Source organism: Pristiophorus japonicus, chromosome 6, assembly GCF_044704955.1.
Source record: "Pristiophorus japonicus isolate sPriJap1 chromosome 6, sPriJap1.hap1, whole genome shotgun sequence".
Taxonomy (NCBI): Eukaryota; Metazoa; Chordata; class Chondrichthyes; family Pristiophoridae; genus Pristiophorus; species Pristiophorus japonicus.
The window spans coordinates 173,037,847-173,059,594 of NC_091982.1; the positions used below are offsets into that span (position 1 = coordinate 173,037,847).

The 21,748-nt window shown below is 44.1% G+C and overlaps 1 protein-coding gene across 1 annotated transcript in view; it reads right to left on the bottom strand.

Annotated features, from left to right (window-relative positions):
* Positions 1–21,748, bottom strand: part of ngef (neuronal guanine nucleotide exchange factor) — a 55,314-nt gene that overhangs the window by 10,234 nt on the left and 23,332 nt on the right. The window contains exons 5-12 of the mRNA XM_070882256.1: positions 20,916–21,010; positions 13,757–14,037; positions 12,325–12,485; positions 6,711–6,863; positions 5,601–5,730; positions 4,725–4,799; positions 2,733–2,822; positions 833–996 (exon numbers count right to left, since the gene is read on the bottom strand). Coding sequence (XP_070738357.1) covers positions 833–996; positions 2,733–2,822; positions 4,725–4,799; positions 5,601–5,730; positions 6,711–6,863; positions 12,325–12,485; positions 13,757–14,037; positions 20,916–21,010 — 1,149 coding nt within the window. The remainder of the gene's footprint in view (positions 1–832; positions 997–2,732; positions 2,823–4,724; positions 4,800–5,600; positions 5,731–6,710; positions 6,864–12,324; positions 12,486–13,756; positions 14,038–20,915; positions 21,011–21,748) is intronic.

Sequence of the window (21,748 nt, forward strand, 5' to 3'; positions counted from 1 at the left end):
ATAAGTGTAATATTTGTAAAGGGATATTCCTCCTATATGGTGATTTTTTGTGCTCATCAACAGGAGGAATGTCAGTGTGGGCAATGGAGAATTTTCCCATTTCAGGCAACCAGTGTCAGCACCAACCACTTACAGGTCAGATATCGTACAGCCAGTTGTAGAGTGAAGCTGCCTCTAACCTATCCCCAAAAAGTGCCTCAGAAGAATAACCCCAGTTGCACCAACATTACATCCTTTCCATTTCCCACACCAACCATTCTGTGATTTCTCTAAGGGAGATTGCTAGTTAGTGTCGAATTTACAACTCTTTTGTGCTGTAGAGCCATGTCCAGTAGGACCTGGATTGAGACTTTCCAAACTCATTTCACATAGGACCATTACAGCCAGCAGACAGGGGAGACTTTCATTCCATCAGTCTGGGCTGGACTTGAACCCAAGTGCCCAGAGGTGAATGGCCAGTGTCAAACCCACCCATCACCCAGCTCCCTAATGAAAGCTTTTCTATCCAGATTGTACCTTTGAAACGATAAAAAAAAACATATTGTAAACAAACCATTGCATACTCACATACATACCACTGCCTCGATACCCTTGAAATGCCTGTCCTTCATAAACTAGACATTCTTGATAATACAGCAGCCAGAAAATCAGTTTGCAAAATCTACATGGTATGAAGCAACACTATTGGGCAAAAACTACAATTCTAACAGGAATAAACCTCAGATGGCAATTATAAGCCTTAAAGCCATCCACATTACATATAACCACATGATAGTTGAATTTAATTTCCTCCACATTTCTGTTATCTTTGACGTTTTTTGCAAGGACTCACTAGGAATGTTTCTTGGTTATTAGAAAAAGATCATTGAACAGAATCAGGTAGACTGGCGTGAACAGTTTCTTCTTCCTAAAGGTTCGTGTTGCTTTTTGTCCTGACATTTGTTCCACTTCACCTTCCTTCAGCAGCCATCGGGAATGGGAGATGATGGGCACAGACTGGGAAGGAGTACAGGTGTGGGTTAGATGCAATCTTTGGTAACAATAAAATAATTGATCTCCCTATGGTTACTGGTCAAAATTCCTTAATGATATTGATCAACTGGAAGCCATAGTTCCACAGAAGTCTACCGAATTACAATTAGTGAATTCTTTTTAAAATATACTCATTTTGGCACACTTTTGGGCTGGATTTTCGGCTTTTGAGATTTCGAGGCCGTAATGGCAGTGGGGAGGTCCTGGTACCGCCTGGAAAATGTTTGCGCCATTCAGCAAAAAATTAGCTTCGTGATTGAGGATGTAAAATTAGGCATTACACAGGGACGTTTTTACGCCCCAGCCGAAAATCGTAGCGTTAAAAAATGTTATTGATTTAAGGGACTTCATTGTTATTCAGCGCCCTGCAACATAACGTTGTATATTGTATGGATTTATTTTGGTGGGGGAAGTTTTTGTTATTTTGTTGCAGTAACATTTATGATTCATCCTTTGCCATTGGTGTCTTGTGTATCATTCCAACGTTCACCGGAGATGTGCCTTTATGGGTGCACATAGCGTGTTCAGTATTAGCTCCATCCCTCAGTTTCCTCCATTTAGGAGAACCAGTCCATTATGAGCTGGCAATGTGCGACTCTTGGTCTGGCAGCATCTCCACACTGCCTCCCCCGTGGATGGGGTGGCTATCCAATGGGGCACTCGTCAGGCTCCTCTTCATCGTCCTCCTCCTCCAGAGGTGGGTATGCAATCCCCACTGGCAGTGCCTGGCCCCTCCTGATGACCAAGTTGTGCAATATGCAGCACACTACAATGAATTTGGAAACCTGTTGAGGGCATATTGAAGGCTGCCTCCAGAGCAGCCCAGGCATCGGTCTGCCTGTAGGAGAAGGCATATCTCTGGCAGCACTTCCTTTCGTAAGTGCAGCCTTTTCATACACTGCTCCTCAAGAGAGCTGGAGGTATGAGCGTTGGTGTCTGTAAACCCATGGGGGGTAATCCCTCCTCCCCAGACATCTTCGACCTCTGCTCATCTGTGGGCCGACTTGGCCAAGAGCCCTTCTTCTAGCTTGACACCACCTGGCAATAGCATGGAGCATGATATGCTGGCGAACTAGTAATGCCCCCATTAAGTTCTCTCAATGACGTTGTAAGGACACTGTAATGGCAGATAACACTGCCGCTTTCAAGTCGGAGCTTCACACAACATGACGTGCACAACTGTTGCAGTCAATGTGACCTAGGATGTAGGATCCTCATCCCTCCATTTAAATAGACTGCCAAGACCACCTGCTGCACCCTGGGAACACCTGGTTTTTTAGACCTTTCCCTGGGGAGGACGTTTAATAAGGTATTAGGGCCGAATTTTGCACCCGGGGCGCTAGTGGAGCATTGCACGACGATTGACGTCATGATCTCAGTGAAACTAGAGGACGGGGCAGTAAGTTTTTGCGCCGCTGCAAATCATGAGCCAAATTTACCGGCCCGCTGTAACAGCTTTAGACACCCTTTAGCGCCCCTCCAGAGTGCTAACTGAGACGCAAACAAGCCGAAAATCCAGACCCTTATCTATGACTTCTAAAAAATAGTGTTTTTTACTTTTTATTTTATCTTTTAATTTTTTTTTTCAATTGTCTGATTGCATTTTGTTCTGAAGACCTCTCTGAAGGTTATGTATACTGACCTACACATACAGATTTATTTATCCTTATGAAGACAGGAGTCTATTTTTCTGTTCATACCTTGACCTTAAACTCCAGTTTCTTCTCAAAGTTGATCAGCTGCTCAGTTCTACTCATTTTCTTCACACGTTCATTACACTCTTTGATAATCTTCAACAAGAAGAAAATATTATTATTATTAATAATACGACAAATCCTTGTCATCAATGCATCCTTATATGATCAAATTTAGAAAATACCAAGCTCCAGGTGCCCTGTGTTATTTAATTCTTCCTTTGTTCTTTACAAGATTGGTTTAATCTGTAGTTGTGCATAAAAATATTTTTCTGTGTTGCTTTATAAAGGAACCATTGATATTAAATTGGTAAATTTGACTTGGCAGATGCCACAACCAGGAAGGGAGGTCTAACAATAATGCCTGACTTTGTAGCTGCTGCTTTCTTAGTTTCTGTAGATAACATTTTCCTGGAGGTCTAAAGCTCCAAAGGGCCTTGTAAATGATTAAAATGAACCAGTGATTATACCATAGACCATATGTAGAATGAAGACGCACAGGACAATTTCCACTTTAAGTGCAGGATAAGTGCATTTAATAAGACATTCCACAGTGTGTTGAGGGTAAATGTTCAGTTCATCTGCACCATTTTTGCAGGAGATCAGAAAATTAGACATGTTTTCAGTTGATTCCTTTTGCCTACAATGTTCCATCTGACTGCAATTTATGTGCAAATGTGCCTGCACCTACTTTGTATCATAGTCACATTAAGACCTCAAAATGTATGCAAAATTATTTAAATGAATACCTGATGCAATTTCTCAGCTTCTGCAGCATTTTCCTTATAAATTCAATTTGGATTGGATGCAAGGAAAATTCCATGTACGATGGAGTTCTTAAAGGGGCACATACATTGTATTTTTTTGTTGCAATGTTCATAATACCATGTTAACACTGTTTTATTTTTGTTAATGTTTTTTAAAATTATTTCTATCAGTATTTATATACTAAATTTGTGGCATTATTGTTGAGGGACAATTTTTATTTATTTGTTGTGGTAAGTTTGCTTTTAAATGTCCCAGAAAAAGACCGTTATTGCCCACTAGCTAGTTGGAAAGTAACTGCAAGTGATTAATTCACAGGACTTCAGTAGAACAGAAAGAAAGAAAGTGCCTGAAAAGGTATCTACTATCAATGTTCACAGGAATTCAAGGAGTCACAAGGCTATGGGAATGCTGCACTAGAGTGGCAAGCAGTGCCCCTTCCTCAATACCATCTCATTGTGCACCAACATTCTGCCAGCTATCAAACAAGGGATTTATGTGTTGTAGCAATCCATCACTTAGCTACAGACTTGGTTTCCTGCCTCCACATTTAATGTGGCAGCCACCAGGTTTTGTCAGGCATTTTTGCGACCTTATCAGCCTTTGCACAGGCTAAAATGGCCATTAAAAATATTATCAGCCTTTATAAAGGTTACCAACATTCTTATCTTCCTATGTGGCCATTTATCTTTAAGTGATTGTATCTGTTTTAATTTATAGATTACCCTTAAAAGACTATTTACATGTAATTTTGTGTGCCCTGTCCTCCCTTCCTCCTCCACCCACCCTTCTGTGAGCTCTCATCACCAAGCCCAATTATGGGCAAGGAGACCCCACCCTGTAAATGCAGCTGACCCCATGTAATCAGATAGGATCAGTAAATGAATGGTCAGGGGTGCTAATATTGCATGAGTGGAGGCCTGATTGAAAATCTACCCCTGTATATTGTCACAGTCTTTTGCAATGATTTATGGTGTCTGCGTCACCAACACATACATGCATACCTTAATACGGTGGTCAAGAATTTTAAATACTTGCAAAAATGCAAAAAGTAAAGAACAAAAAGACAAAAGGGAAGGGTTGACTTCCATGGAAATGAACATCAGGAGAAATGTATAAAGGGGATCCGAGCCGATATTGCATGTTTTACATTAGTCCAAAGCCAAAACTACCCCCAGGGAGTGAGGAAAGAAGATTGAATAAAGAAGGAAAAAGAGAATGTCAGCCTCGTACCTTTTCAAGTTCTTTATGTGCCTTCACAGCTGTGCTTTCCCTCTTTGACTCTTCCTCGGCTGTTTTCAAGATATTCTGTCAAATAAAATTGATTTCAGAGACATATGCCACTGAGCAGAAAATTCTTTATGCACATAAATGAAACTTTAAGCAAACATCTATTTGATTGCCTTGTATCTTGACCTTCTTCAAATACAGCTCTCAGTGGGGGAAGAGAAGAAACTAAATAAAGTCTCCACATCTCTGTTCCACATTTCCACCCAGTGGAACATCGTGCCATGACACAACATTCTATCAACTAAGAAGAGATGAGGGTCAATCACCCACGATAAGTGATAGTAAAATAATAGTCAGCCTTTAGCATTGAACTGGGAATCTAATTCTCGGTTGCTTGAGTGGCCTCAGTTGTAAAACAAATCAAAACACTTTTATTTATTCTTTTAGAACTTGTAATTGCTTGTGCATAATGGACACTCTTTTGGAATGTGATATAAAACCTTCTTGAGGCCAGTAGCCCACTAAGTAAGCCCCAAGCAGCAAAATGTTCATGTATTATGTCTAATTGAGTCTCCGTGAAAAGAAACCCCATTAGGCAAGTTCAAATGAGTATAGTATTTACGCCAACTGGTGAGAAAGATTCACAGCACTTAATAGTTTAAAAAAAAAAAGGAAATGACATTTTACTGTGTAGTATGGAGGCTGTGACGTACTTGACTCAGTCCCGCAGTTTGGTGTAATGTACTGTTGATGCCCCATGAGAAGTAACATCACATGGTCTCCTTCATTGCATAAAATAATGATCACAATACTAATAGACATTGAAATATTTGCCTGAAAGATCAATCTGACATCCATAGAATTATCTCAGGTAGTTACCTGTACCAGCAGTTTTAAGCGTGTTATCCTTTGAAAAGGCAGGATAAGAAATGAAGGGAAGGGCAGCCCTCTGCATTTGGGATCTTTCTCGAGCTCAGCCAACACATTACGGAACTGAAGATTATTTTCCCTTTGAAGAAGAAATGCAAAGTCAACATTCTTTAAAATGTTGATTAAACTCGTTTTTTAAATTCAGCAATGACCTGTGCATTCTTTCCCATATAATGCCTTAAAACCCTAGGATTACAAAAGTTTCCTTAATATTTACCCGTAACAATTTCTGAATATTGTGCAGAACTTGGCTTTGCCCCACATGCCCCAGTCACCCGGATGGTGTCTGAGGGTATGTAGGATGCTTGAGGTCAGAAAGTGTCACTTCTCCAATGAGGGGCCTGGAGATCTACAGATTAGGGGCCATGCATTTAAAAAAATCAATGAGCATAGAGCATCAAGAGTTGATGGAGGCATTGGAGGCCATATCAGGCGTGCGCTGTACACAGATCCTTAGATAGAAGAGCTCAGCAACAGCACTAATATTTTTAATGGAAATGGGAAAGGTCAAAGTGCACATTCCAGGCAACTCTCTCCCCATTGACAATATTCTAACAATGTTAATCAGTGCTCTTGACTTGTCAGATGTGCTATAATTTGCAATAAAACTGCGAAATGTCAGTTCAAACAACTTGAGAAAATAGTAAGCAAAATACTACAGATGTTGGAAATCTGAAATGAAGAGAAAATGCTGGAAGTAATCAGCAGGTCAGCATGCATTCGTGGCGGGAGGAAGGTAGGGTTAATGTTTTAGGTCTCATGGCCCTTCGTCATCTGACGAAGAATCATGAGATCTGAAATATTAACCCCACCTTCCTCTCTCCACAGATGCTGCCTGACCTGCTGAGTGTTTAGAAAACAGGTTTCTTTGAAATTCAATTGTGACGCTGTATCACAAAGCTAACATCAGCAAATTTTATGCATGTAGGTGAGATATTGCAGCTATTATTAGGCTCAGTGGCACATTTACTCGGACACGTGCACAGGCATACATGCACACACTGTAACAAGGTTTGTTCCAGCCTCCTGTTCAGAAACAGAAACAGCATTGATGCATACATTGATCGTTGATAGGCAGTCTCCTGATAGCTCTGGTTTGTGACGTATGGGATGTAGACATTGAAGTGTCTGACAGTGTGTTCATGCACAATATCACAGACATCTGAGATAACAATGTCTTCTTCTATACGGTGCTCCAGGTCCCGAAAGAATCTGAAATTAAAAAGTGATTTACTCAGTAATGTTTATTGGCTGATAACAATCTATCATTGGTTGAAAAAAGGTTTATCAAAGTTTGAAAAAGGAGATATCTGCACATTTACAGGTGCCTGTTGATTATCCTTTATCTCATGTTTGATACTTTAGAGCTGTAGATTGGGAGAGCCTTGGACAGATATTTGGCACTGAACTCTTCCATCAGTGACATCAACTTTCTACGTGAAAGGCACTAATTGTAAAAAGAAGACAAAACTGAGAGACACCGTCATGTATTTCACCATCTTGCAATGACCATAGTTATGTAACTGTAACTCATGCACACTGTACCTGCACCCTTGAAATGCACACCCTGACCACAGGGGGTGAGCTTGCAGGAGGCACTCCTCACCTGGGTTTCTGGGTATAAAAGGGGAGGTCCCACCCAGGGTCAGCACTCCTTGATCCTGGAAATAAATTGACGGTCACAGAGTGACCGTGTCTGATATATACATGCTCATGTGAGTTTGTAACAAGGTGCAGAGACACTACATTTGGCGACGAGAAATGGAAATCACCGAATCACGAGGATGGCTACCGGTGGCTCAGAGGAACGCTACCGTGTGGGTGAGGACTGGGACGACTTTGTGGAAAGACTCCAGCAGAGCTTTGTCACAAAGGACCGGCTGGAAGATGCAGTGGCTGACAAGCGGAGGGCGCATCTACTGACCAGCTGTGGTCCACAGACGTATGCGCTGATGAAAGACCTGCTCGCACCCCAAAAACCAGCGGACAAGTCCTTCGAAGAGCTCAGCCAGCTGATCAGTGAGCATCTCAAGCCAGCAAGTAGTGTACACATGGCCCGGCACCGGTTCTACTCTCACCGGTGTCGGGAGGGTCAAAACGTCTCGGACTTCATGGCGAAACTGCGGCGTTTGACCAGTCTCTGTAAGTTCTCCGATGCCTGCAGGGGGGGGAGATGTTAAGGGACTTTTTCATCGAGGGCATTAATCATGCCGGCATTTTCAGGAAGCTCATAAAGACCAACGACCTGACTTTAGAAGGGCCGGCGTTGATAGCTCAGACCTTTATGGCAGGGGAAGAGGAGACCAAGCTAATTTACGCATGCAGCCCTGGTTTTAACGTTGCGATGAATCAGGGAGTTAATGTTGTAAAAGTGATATAGAACCCCGCAGGCAGGCAAGGGCAATTCGACACCGCTCAGGCAGGCAGGCAAGGTCAATTCGACACCGTCCAGGCAGCAACAAACTCCAGGGTGGGCCCGCAACAAGGACAATGGAAAGGGGATTGGCAATTCACCATTAACACCCCCCATTAGAGTGCTTAGAAACAGCCAAACGGGCCATTAGAGAGGAATGTCTGGGAATTGTCCTTTTGTTAACAGCAATCTCAGCTCATGCTGGAGGTGTGGGGGTAGACACACTGCCAAAAGCTGCAGGTTCCAGCTTTATACCTGTAGGATTTGTAATGTCTGGACATTTGACCAGGATGTGCAAAAAGGCAGTAGCGAGGCTAGTCTGCGAGACAGAGGAACCAGATGAGGGGTCTGCAATGCAGGATGAGGCCTGGGGAAAAACCATGGATGCTGAAGTTCAGAGAGTTCATATGGTAGACGTCCATAGCTCATACACTAAAACGCCACCCATGATGATGAAAGTCTTACTGAATGGCATCCCGGTGCACATGGAACTGGATACGGGAGCTAGCCAATCACTCATGAGCGCCCAACAATTTGAGAGACAATGGCCATACAGAGCTAGCAGGCCCAAAGTAGAACGCATTGAAACGCAGCTACGTACGTACACCAAAGAGATCATCCCAGTGCTGGGCAGTGCAAATTTGATGGTAACGCATAATGGATTACAGAACCAGCTGCCACTTTGGATTGTTCTGGGAAATGGCCCCGCGCTTTTGGGGAGGAGTTGGCTAGTTGAGATGAATTCGAAATGGGGGAATGTGCACGCCATTTCATCCGTGGAGCGAAGTTCATGCTCGCAGGTATTGCAAAAATTCGAGTCACTCTTTCAACCCGGTGTCGGAACGTTCAAGGGCACTAAAGTAGTGATACACATCACTCCGGACGCCAGACCAGTGCACCACAAAGCCAGAGCAGAGATGCGTGAGAAGATTGAAAGTGAACTGGACAGGCTGCTCAGAGAGGGCATAATTTCGGCCGTTGAATTCAGCGACTGGGCAAGTCCCATCGTTCCCGTCCTCAAAGCAGATGGCTCGGTTAGGATTTGTGGCGACTACAATGCCACCATCAAATGAGTGTCGCTGCAAGACCAATACCTGCTTCCGAGAGCGGAGGACCTTTTTGCCACGCTGGCAGGTGGCAAGCTGTTCACGAAGCTGGACCTCACTTCAGCCTACATGACTCAGGAACTGGCAGAAGATTCCAAAATTCTGACCACCATCATGACGCACAAAGGATTATTTGTCTACAACAGGTGCCCGTTTGGCATTCGTTCGGAGCGGCTATCTTTCAGCGAAACATGGAAAGCTTGCTCAAGTCCATCCCCGGAATGATCGTATTCCAAGACGACATCCTTATAATGAGTTGAGACACCGAGGAACACCTCCGCAACCTGGAGGAGGTGCGACGCCGATTGGATCGGGTAGGCTTGCGGCTGAAAAAGGCCAAGTGCGTCATTTTGGCTCCAGAGGTCGAGTTCCTGGGCAGGAGGGTTGCCGCAGACGGGATCCGGCCCACTAAATCAAAAACTGTGGCGATTCGCCGGGTGCCCAGGCCCGGCAGCACGTCGGAGTTGCGATCATTCCTGGGACTTTTGAACTATTTTGGGAACTTTCTACCGAACTTAAGCACATTGTTGGAGCTGTTACACATGCTCCTCCGTAAAGGTTATGAATGGTTTTGGGGGGATTGTCAAGAACGGGCTTTCAATAAGGCGAGGAACCTACTGTGTTCCAACAAACTGTTGACTTTGTATGACCCCTGTAAAAAAAACTGGTTTTAACATGCGATGCATCATCCTACGGGGTTGGGTGTGTGTTGCAGCAGGGTAACGATGGCGGCCAACTCCAACTGGTGGCTTACGCCTCCAGATCGCTCTCCCAGGCAGAGCGTGGATACGGCATGTTCGAGAAGGAGGCACTCGCGTGTATGTACTGTGTGAAAAAGATAGACCAGTGCCTTTTCGGTAAACAGTTCGAGCTAGAGATGGATCACAAGCCGTTAACATCTGTTGTCCGACAGCAAGGCTGTCAATGCAAATGCGTCAGCTCGCATACAGCGATGGGCCCTCACGCTGGCTGCATATGACTACACCATACGGCACCAGCCAGGCACCGAAAATTGCATTGACGCACTCAGCAGGCTCCCACTGGCCACCACCGAGGGGGCGTCGGAGCAGAGCGCCGATATGGTCATGGCCGTTGAGGCTTTTGACACTGCGGGATCCCCCATCACAGCCCGACAGATCAAACTCTGGACCAACAGGGTCCCCCTCCTATCCATGATAAAGAAATGTGTCCTGATTGGGAATTGGGCGCCCGCACACAGGACGTGCCCCGAGGAAGTCAGGCCGTTTCAGAGACGGATGGATGAACTCTCCATTCAAGCTGACTGCCTGTCATGGGACAGCCGGGTAGTCATGTCCCAGAAAGGGAGGGAAGTGTTCATCAGGGAACTCCACAGCGAGCACCCTGGCATCGTGTTAATGAAGGCCATTGCCCGGTCACACGTATGGTGGCCGGGGATTGACTCAGACCTGGAACACTGGGTTCGCAGGTGCACGACATGTGCCCAGCTGGGCAATGCCCCCAGGGAGGCCCCACTCAGCCCGTGGCCCTGGCCCACCAGGCCATGGTCATGTATTCACGTAGACTATGCGGGCCCGTTCATGGGGAAAATGTTCCTGATCGTTGTCGATGCATACCCGAAGTGGATTGAGTGCATCACATTGAACTCATGCACGACATCCATCACAGTGGAGAGTCTGCGTACGGTTTTCGCGACCCACGGCTTGCCGGACATCCTGGTCAGCGACAATGGCCCGTGTTTTACCAGCCATGAATTCCAGGAGTTTATGTCGGCAATGGGATCAAGCACGTCCGGACAGCGCTGTTCAAGCCGGCTTCCAATGGCCAGGCGGAACGGGCGGTCCAAGTCATAAAGCAGGGCATGCTACGCATCCAAGGACCCTCCCTTCAGTACTCGGTCACGGGAGTCCCGCCAGCGGAACTCCTCATGAAACGCACGCTCAAGACGCGGCTGTCCCTCATTCACCCAGACCTGGCAGACATTGTTGAGGGCAAGTGCCAGTCCCAAACCGAGCTCCATGATCGAGGCTCAAGGGGGAGGTGTATAGAAATAGATGACCCGGTATTTGTTCCTAACCATGCTTTGGGACCCAAATGGCTTGAGGGCACCATAATTGGCAAAGAAGGAAACAGGGTCATGGTGGTCAGACTAAACAATGGGCAGATATGTCGCAAACACTTGGACCAAGTAAAGACAAGGTTCAGCATAGACACGGAGGAAACGGAAGAAGATCATGATGAGGTAACACCCACACCACTGCCAGCGGACGAGCAACAAAGACAGCCCTCAGCATGCACAGTCCCTGCGGCCAGCCCGGACAGGCCGGAATCACCTCAATTGACAGAGACGCGTGCCGAGGCTCAGCCACCAGAGCCACAACTGCGGCGCTCCACGAGAGAGCGTCGACCACCAGATAGACTTAACCTCCGAACTTAAAGACTTAAGGGGGGAGGTGATGTCATGTATTTCACCATCTTGCAATGATAATAGTTATGTAACTGTAAATCATGCACACTGTACCTGTACCCTTGAAATGCATACCCTGACCACAGGGGGTGAGCTTGCGGGAGACACTCCTCACCTGGGTTTCCAGGTATAAAAGGAGAGGTCCCACCCAGGGTCAACACTCCTTGATCCGGGAAATAAAGTGAAGGTCACAGAGTGACCATGTCTGATATATACATGCCTCGTGTGAGTTTGTAACAAGGTGCAAGGAGACACTACAACACCACTAAGAGTACAGATTTATCTCCTTTAGAGTTACGTAAAGAATTGCATTAATATAGCGCCTTTCACAACTTCAGGGTGTCCCAAAGCACTTTACAACCAATTAAGTATTTTTGAAGTTCAGTCACTGATGGAATGTGGGAAATGTGTCAGCTAATCTGCACACAGCAAGGTCCCATGAACAACAGTATGATAATCACTTGATAATTTGTTTTAGTGATGGTGGTTGATGGAGTAATATTGGCTAGGACATGAAGAACTTCCTTGCTCTTCTTCGAAATAGTGATGTGGGATAATTCCCAGATGTGAAATGTAATATGATCAACTATTTAAAAAATGATTCCAAGCATGATGAAAGTTTGTCTTAATGAGAAGTCAATGGCACCCCTTCGAGATGCCAAAATTATCTTGTTGTGCATTTAACAAGTTTGACGTTCCTTCGCTTACCTTTCACTGGCTGCTTTGATGTCAAGGATGTTGGAGAAAATATGATGTTTCTCAATGTGACTGAGTATTTCACTGAGCTGCTCTGATTTCATGAAGTGGAAAACTAGGATCTCCAGACTCTTATAGTAAGAAGCTTCAGAGGTGACAAGTTCAAACATTGCCTGAAGAAAAAAATGTTCAGTGTTAAAATTCACTTCTCTATATCCTTAAAACATTTGAGGGACCGTATGTCCTACTCCTGCTCCTATTTCTTCTGTTCTTAAGTTCTATTATGTATGTCATACCAATTTTTAATATTATTTGTTCTTTCCTTTTGTGCTGCCCCTGGTTAGTGACCATTTCATCTACTGTCATTTATTTTACATGAATGCCATCATTTTCTTACCACATCAGTTAGTGGCAAGTGATTATAATTCTCTACAAATGGACAGTGTAACCAAAATCTCCAGAGAAGTATACTCTGTCGCGGAGAATTTCTTTGATTATGCTTATATGCCACCACTGTGAAGGAAAATTTCCACCGGTTGCTATTTGTATCAAGATTGCAAACTCATATATAGAGAACGTGTTCACAATTTCATTACAAATAGATAACTGCAGAAATTTCTCTCCTATGTTGGTTGACAAACTGAAGTGAGAACTCACTATAATAAAATGTAAAATTATTTTAATAACAGTGATTATAGTTTTCTTGTACTTTTAATGTAAGATTAGTGTTACAGTAGTGAATGGCTGGTGGTGTTAGGATTTCAAAATTACATTAATGAACAAAGATTTAAAATTCCCCACAGCAAATTCTAGGAATATAGCAAAAAAAAAGAAAAAAAGCCAGAATGGAACAAAACCCAGTTCATTCCTGCTGTTCCCTTGGAAGTGTAGAATATAGGATCATATTGTAATTCTAATTCAGACCTGTCCAGTCCATACCTTTAAGTAGTCATCATCTAAATTGTATCTCATAGAAACATAGAAAACAGGTGCAGGAGTAGGCCATTCGGCCCTTCGAGCCTGCACCACCAATCAATATGATCATGGCTGATCATGCAACTTTAGTACCCCATTCCTGCTTTCTCTCCATACCCCTGGATCCCATTAGCCGTTACGGCCACATCTAACTCATGTTCAATAAAAACCCGATCCACCAGTTGTTGTATTCCAATATTGTCTCTCTGATTTATGGGATTTACAGTGAACTCAGTGTGGCCTGATGTTGTTGCCAAAAATAAGTAAACATTTCAAATATCTAATTTTATTCACTGTTACAAAAATGTGTTTTGCAATTTTGTGATACTGAAACAGTGGTCACAAACAACTGATGGAAACATTCCGCGGAATGAGTGATGGCCATTTTGAATAATCAAAGGCTTTTGGAATGAGTAATGCATTGGAATTTAAATTGCACACAGACTTTGCCTTTATTCTTCTGTCTTACCTCCTGGAGTTTAATTTCCTTGCGGCTGAGACTGCTTAACACTGTGCTGTTTCTTACTTTTTCTGAGTTCTGCCATAATTTCATGCCCAGGTTATTTGTTCTCTGACTGAGTTTAGCTGGCTGTGATATCACTTGAGCAGGTGTGTTGGTGTCAGTTTTTACTTCCTGAGGCTCGGCTTCATTTGTGAACTCTTCTCTGTTCTTCGCAATGAAATCCTGCATCCGTCTTGTCTCAATTTCGTGAAACGTACTATTTTCCCGATATTCCTGGTACAGAAGTTCTAGGATAACACAAATTTGAATATCGCATTTTTTAAGCTGACGAATCAGATTGACCAGACATGCAAGCATTATGTGTGATATAGACTGGGGTTCTTGGCTGTTTATCAGATCAAGAGAAACAGCAGGCAAATTCTGAGATCTACATTATTGGCCTGTGATTTATCTACTAATGATTATAATGAACATTCCAGGATGAATAAAGCCAGCTTGTGATACAATCAGCATTCTGATCCATATTCCAAAGTAAAACACGCTGAAGCATTCATTAGCAGCATATTTATCCATAGAAATCTGATGGTTTTCAATGATTGCATTTTCTTATAAATGCAAGTCTTTTTTTCTTTCTATACCAAAGTAATGCACAAAGGCACAGTGAAGACTGCACTGGAATATAAAAATCTATTTTAAATGATGCACAATGCAGAATGTGGGTTCAAGCCTCTGATCTTCATAAGGTTGGGTGGTTATCAGTTAACCTTTAACATCATATGAATGGAATCAAAGGCTAGTCAGATAGTTCCCACAAGGAAAGGAAATCAAACAGTCACTTAGGCCACTTATGTGTGATTCCCAGCACCCAATTTTATAGCCGCATTGGCGGAAGCTTAGAAGCAGGTCATCCACCCATCTTTTCAGCTGTGTATGATGGCATGTCGCTGGGATAGCCAACAAAGGAGAAAGGAGAAGTCAAGAAAGTAGTTTCCAAAGAATGAGGGAGGCCAAACATCCTCAGGCCTTTAAGCACAATTCGCTATAACTCCAGTGATAATGCAGTTAAAAGAATGCTGATGAGACTGGGACCCAGATATGCTGGGTGATGACCTAGCTCAGGAGTTGCATTTGTGCCACATTTGGGGTGGAGCGCTTGCTTGGGGAAGTGGGGAGGGGGGGGGCAAGCGGGGGGAAGGAGGGGGTGGGGTGCAGAAGATGGGACCAAGAGCAGGAACTCCCAAGCTCAGAAATCTGTGTGGCCCTGGCCTGCGAAACGTTAAGGGATTGGTGTGCTGGCTGCAGGAGAGGTAGCTATGGAGCTCACATTGAGGATGCAGGCCTGGGTTGTGGACCGGACCCCTGTAGAAGAAGATTCATAAAAAATGTTTTCATATTTTCAGAGCAATCCCTTCAGGACACAGTAAGAAAATTTCTGGGTGAAGGGGGGGCCTGATGCCCCTCCCCAACCGGGCCACCAACAACACACTTTGCAGCCTCATTGTCTGCCTGGGGTATTTAAATCGTGTGACCTTGTGCTGACCCCGCATACTCCGATGGAGTCAGAAGCAGAGGTCTCCAGCAGGTACGATACTGCCAAGATCTCTGGTTCACGGGTTTGCAAGCTCAGAGTCTTACTCTTGGACAGTAGTAGGGTTTCCCACCTCCTGGATTGTCCTACAGCCTCTAGGAATTAAAGATTAACCCTCTAAACACTGCTTCAAGTATCTCGGGAGAAAAATCATGCAGAATTCTCAAGCATACTTTCACTAAGATATTTTTTTTTTTTTTTTTAATTCGTAGCCAATCGTTCCAATTCTTTGTCAAATCACAAACGCCAGAGGTCACCTTGCACATGCCAAGGATCACTCTGCGCCAATGCTCTTAGCCAAAAGGCCTAGAGCCACTGCACCGTTCCTGGAAGTACTGCAATACCAGGTTCGTGCCATGGAGGTGGATGGGTCAGGTCCCCCACACACCTCCATGGAGGTGGATGGGTCAACCCTCCCCACCCACCACTTTCACTAAGATATATTCTATGATTTTCATACATCCCTGGAGACACTATAGTCCAGCCACGTGCCAAGGCAATGCACATTGACCCTCTCCCAACCACCTTATTGGTATACTGGTGCTACGACTAACGTTAAGTCAGTGTTGTTACGATTACAATCAAATTATGTGATGTGATCTTGGCAGCCTTAACAAACAGTGCTGTGCAGTGCAATTCTAGATAATGAAGTAGCAAGATACTGAAACGCTGAATAGTTTTGTGGGTGTGCCCTTGGATGCCGAAGCAGTGAGATACTGCAGCTGGGAGGACCCCAAGGACTGTGCTTGGGAGGAGCTGTGCAGCTTAAAAGTTGCATAAAGTGAGTTAATCTGCTGGGTTCTAAACCTACAGAGTGACCTACTATCAAAATGTCTCTTTCTGAATCACACTGTTAAACCTATATAAAAATCAAAACCGGATATTTGTCAGTTTCAAATTTATTTTTTAGTTTTTTATTGGAGAAGGAAAACTAAAATCTAAGCTGTTAAGACAGACTTAATGACAATGGCTTGACATGTAAATTGTTGTACAGTGTAGTGCTAGATGTTAAAGCAGCAAAATAATGTGCATGAGACTAAGGTCATGAACTTAAGGAAAGGTAACTTCGATGGTATGAGACATGAATTGGCTAGAATAGACTGGCAAATGATACTTAGAGGGTTGACGGTGGATAGGCAATAGCAAACATTTAAAGATCACATGGATGAACTTCAGCAATTATACAGCCCTGCCTGGAGTAAAAATAAAACGAGGAAGGTGGCTCAACCGTGGCTAACAAGGGAAATTAAGGATAGTGTTAAGTCCAAGGAAGAGGCATATAAATTGGCCAGAAAAAGCAGCAAACCTGAGGATTAGGAGAAATTTAGAATTCAGCAGAGGAGGACAAAGGGTTTAATTAGAAGGGGGAAAATAGAGTATGAGAGGAAGCTTGTGGGAACATGAAAGCTGACTGCAAAAGCTTCTATAGATATGTGAAGAGAAAAAGATTAGTGAAAACAAACGTAGATCCCTTGCAGTCAGATTTAGGTGAATTTATAATGGGAAACAAAGAAATGGCAGACCAGTTGAACAAATACTTTGTTCTGTATTCACGAAGGAAGACACAAATAACCTTCCGGAAGTATTAGGGGACCGAGGGTTTAGTGAGAAGGAGCAAGTGAAGGAGATCCTTTTAGGCGGGAAATTGTGTTAGGGAAATTGATGGGATTGAAGGCCAATAAATCCCTGGGGCCTGATAGTCTGCATCCCAGAGTACTTAAGTAAGTAACCCTAGAAATATTGGATGCATTGGTGATCATTTTCCAACAGTCTATTGAGTCTGGATCAGTTCCTATGGACTGGAGGGTAGCTAATGTAACACCACTTTTGAAAAAAGGAGGGAGAGATAAAATGGTTAATTATAGGCCGGTTAGCCTGACATCAGTAGTGGGGAAAATATTGGAATCAATTATTAAGGATGAAATAGCAGCGCATTTGGAAAAGCAGTGACAGGATCAGTCCAAGTCAGCATGGATTTATGAAAGGGAAACCATGCTTGACAAATCTTCTGGAATTTTTTGAGGATGTAACTAGTGGAGTGGACAAGGGAGAACCAGTGGACGTGGTGTATTTGGACTTTCAAAAGGCTTTTGACAAGGTCCCACACAAGAGATTGTTGTGCAAAATCAAAGCACATGATATTGGGGGTAATGTACTGACGTGGATAGAGAATTGGTTGGCAGACAGGTAGCAGAGAGTCGGGATAAATGGGTCCTTTTCAGAATGGCAGGCAGTGACTAGTGGGGTGCTGCAGAGCTCAGTGCTGGGACCCCAGCTATTTACAATATACATGAATGATTTAGATGAAGGAATTGAATGTAATATCTCCAAGTTTGCAGATGACACTAAACTGGGTGTTGGTGTGAGCTGTGAGGAGGATGCTAAGAGGCTGCAGGGTGGCTTGGACAGGTTAGGTGAGTGGGCAAACGCATGGCAGATGCCGTATTAATGTGGATAAATGTGAGGTTATCCACTTTGGGGGCAAAAACACGAAGGCAGAATATTATCTGAATGGCGGCAGATTAGGAAAAGGGGAGGTGCAATGAGACCTGGGTGTCATGGTACATCAGTCATTGAAAGTTGACATGCAGGTACAGCAGGCAGTGAAGAAGGCAAATGGTATGTTGGCCTTCATAGCTAGGGGTTTTGAGTATAGGAGCAGGGAGGTCTTACTGCAGTTGTACAGGACCTTGATGAGGCCTCACCTGGAATATTGTGTTCAGTTTTGGTCTCCTAAACTGAGGAAGGACGTTCTTGCTATTGAGGAAGTGCAGCGAAGGTTCACCAGAGTGATTCCTGGGATGGCAGGACTGACATATGAGGAGAGACTGGATCAACTGGGCTTTTATTCACTGGAGTTTAGAAGGATGAGAGGGGATCTCATAGAAACATATAAAATTCTGATGGGACTGGACAGGTTAGATGCGGGTACAATGTTCCCGATGTTGGGGAAGTCCAGAACCAGGGGACACAGTCTTAGGATAAGGGGTAAGCCATTTAGGACTGAGATGTGGAGAAACTTCTTCACTCAGAGAGTTATTAACCTGTGGAATTCCCTACCACAGAGATGCCAGTTCGTTGGATATTCAAGAGGGAGTTAGATGTGGCCCTTATTGCTAAAGGGATCAAGGGATACGGAGAGAAAGCAGGAAAGGGGTACTGAGATGAATGATCAGCTATGATCTTATTGAATGGTGGTGCAGGCTCGAAGGGCCGAATGGCCTATTCCTGCACCTATTTTCTATGTTTCTATGGCAGTAGCTTTGTTCCCCAACCCAGTGAAACCAAGATTTTCAATCTAAAAATGGCACAGAAAGCTAAGGGCCCAGCAGCTGTGGAATTCTCTCCCAGTCAGTGTCATCAGCTTGAATTTTGCCTCTTGAATAAAGGACTTTAAACATGGGGGTAGCTACTTGCTCAGTGAGCTGAGCAAGGTACTGGCTTCGACCGATATCATAGAATACGAAAGATATCATAAGTGGTCCCTCGAAACGAGGATGACTTGCTTCCATGCCAAAAAAGGATAGTACATAGGTGTTTCAATGGAGTACCCGAACTACATCCTCAAGGCTGGAAGATGCCTGTGCGTGGATTTTTTTAACGTGTGGTGGCTGTTGCACACCAGCCACCACATGGGTTTGACAGAGCTAGGTCTTAGTCCAGTGGCAAGGATTAGCCAAGACGATGGAGACCAGCTCTGCTGCACAGACCTAGTGTGCACACATATTGCAGTGTGGGCTGGCCAGTCTCTGGCTGCTCCTGCTGTATCTGCCCATGCTCTAATCACCGACATGGACCTTGATGACGTCCCCCTTCGCTGCTGTCGCCTTCCTGCACCAGCTCGCGCTGTTCCCTGGAGTAGTATGCCTCCACGCTGCTCCCGCGGTCGCCGTACCTCTGCTCCTTTTTATGGCCCCGACCTGCCGCTGGTGTTCTCATGCTGAGGTATTGGGTGAGTGTCTTGTGGTCACTGTGGTCTCCTGGAACACGGAGAGGCAGCAATGATGGCATAGAGTTCTTCTGGACGGGTGGGTGGGCGGTCAGCCTCCAGTGCCCCGCGGGGGTTTTCGGGGCGGGTTTTGCGGCCGCGCGGATCAGTACCGCCCAGAAGAGTTGAGCCATTGTGCAACGCCCCTGGTTGCGACACCGGCTCGCCTTTTGAGTCCTGTCCGACCCGTACGCCCCGCAGTGTGCCCTGTTGGGACCGCCTGTGAAACTGAACGGTCCAACCTATACCAACTGCAGTGAGATAAGTAATGCCCACCTCAGGTAAATGCGATTGTTTTTTCTTTTAATTTTTTTTGTGATTTATGTTGTGGTGGCATGGGCTATGTATTAGGAATGTTTTTGGTGGGGATTTTTCAGGTATTTTTTCCCCCCCCCCCCAAGTCTCTCAGAATGTTCCGAGGCCGGCTCTTTAGCTCAGGATTTCCACATGCTCAGCTGCCCAGCGCCCTAAGAGAGATGTACAACGTCTCCCTTAGCGCTCCGCCCCACACTCAGGGCCCAGCTGCCCAATTTTGATGACTGAGGTTCAAACTGTTGTCAGGCACAAACTTTACCGCCATTACCGCCCCGAAATCAGCAAAGCCGAAAATCCAGCCCCAAGAGTCTCTTGTATTCCAGTGAACACCAGGGTCAATTCCAACAGACAACTGCCCTTGTTACAATTGTCTTTGGTTGCAGCCTGTAGTTTGTCACCTAATATATAGAAAAATAATGGAAGCCTTTTTTCTTAGCAGAAAAATTATATGCATGTCAGCAAGTCATATAGTCTGCACCAAGGCAACAATACTTAAGCTGCAGGTTTAATGTTTGAGCTGAGAGAAATGGCCCACTAAAAATAAAGAAATACTTCCATTTATATAGAGTCTTTCATGACCTCAGGATGTCCCAAAGTGCTTTTCACCCAATGAAGTACTTTTGAAATGTAGTCACTGTTGTAATGTAGGAAATGCCGCAGCCAATTTGTGTGCAGCAAGGTCCCACAAACAGCAATGTGATAATGAGCAGATAATCTATTTTTTAGTCACTACACTGGAGAGTCAGCTTAGATTATGTGCTCAAATCTCTGGAGTGGGACTTGAACCCATGGCCTTCTGACTCAGAGTTGAAAGCACTACCACTGAGCCAAGGCTGACAAAAGCTTCTCAGAAAGGTTTATCTTGGAGAAATCAGACAGGTTAAATAAGTTTGCCACTGATTGAAACATTTTATTTCATTTTCTCCACGTGTTTTTTTCTAGATATATTTAATGCAAGAAAGCTGAAGTGACATGCACAACTGAAATGTAGCTTTCTGAAGCACCTTGGATTAATAACTATGTAGTGATGTTAATTCATCTCCCACATGTTGTCAGGCTCAGCAACTCCCCCGAGCCAGCACCCACTGTTCCACAAACAGTCACATTATAAAATCAACAGAAATAGAAAAAAAACAAATGGGATGTTAAGGTTCATTATAATTCTGAACTTTTTCATTTTAGACAGGATACTAATGACAAAATGATCTCTTTAAATCATATTAGAAATAATAGTTTGAAACATTCAAAGACATTAATCATTCACAGTATCGTACCTATGTTTTCAATGAAATGCCACACATTCCTAAATCTGGTTATGGAAGCATTCGCTGGAGAATTTCCATTTTGCTGTGAGCTTGTTGGAAGAAATCTAAAATGGCACAGAAAGAGATGATAGACGAGTTACTTAGAATATGAGGTTAGTTTTCATTGGAATAATACATTTATGAAATCCTTTACATCATTACATTTAACAAATATAATTTACTCATCAACTGCATGAATGTGCAGATTATTTTTTTTTTTTTTTATTCGTGTCCAATCGTTCCAATCGTTCCAATTCTTTGTCAAACGCCAGAGGTCACCCTGCACCAGTCAAGGATCACTCTGCGCCAATGCTCTTAGCCAAAAGGCCTAGAGCCACTGCACCGTTCCTGGAAGTACTGCAATACCAGGTTCGTGCCATGGAGGTGGATGGGTCAGGTCCCCCACACACCTCCGTGGAGGTGGATGGGTCAAGCCATCCCACCCACCTCAATGTGCAGATTATTGTTCTGCAATTTTGCCCCTCTAGTGCTTGACATCCTTCATTCTCTTCCACCTGCTTTGTGACACCACAATACCATCCCACTGCTTGTTATCAATGGTTGCTTCAATTGTGTAGTGACCTCCCCCAGCTGGTTGTTGCCCACAAACAGAAACAAATATGTAAATGCCATGCATACATTATACAAGATTACAGATGCTCAGGGATTAATTAGATGAATGTGGTATTTTTCGTTAATTCTGAGAATGTATGTGAAAAAATGAATTTGGACCTGCATATATGTGTGTAATTTACTCTTGCCCGCTTGATATTCTGTATATATCTGGGGTTTACATGTGTGGT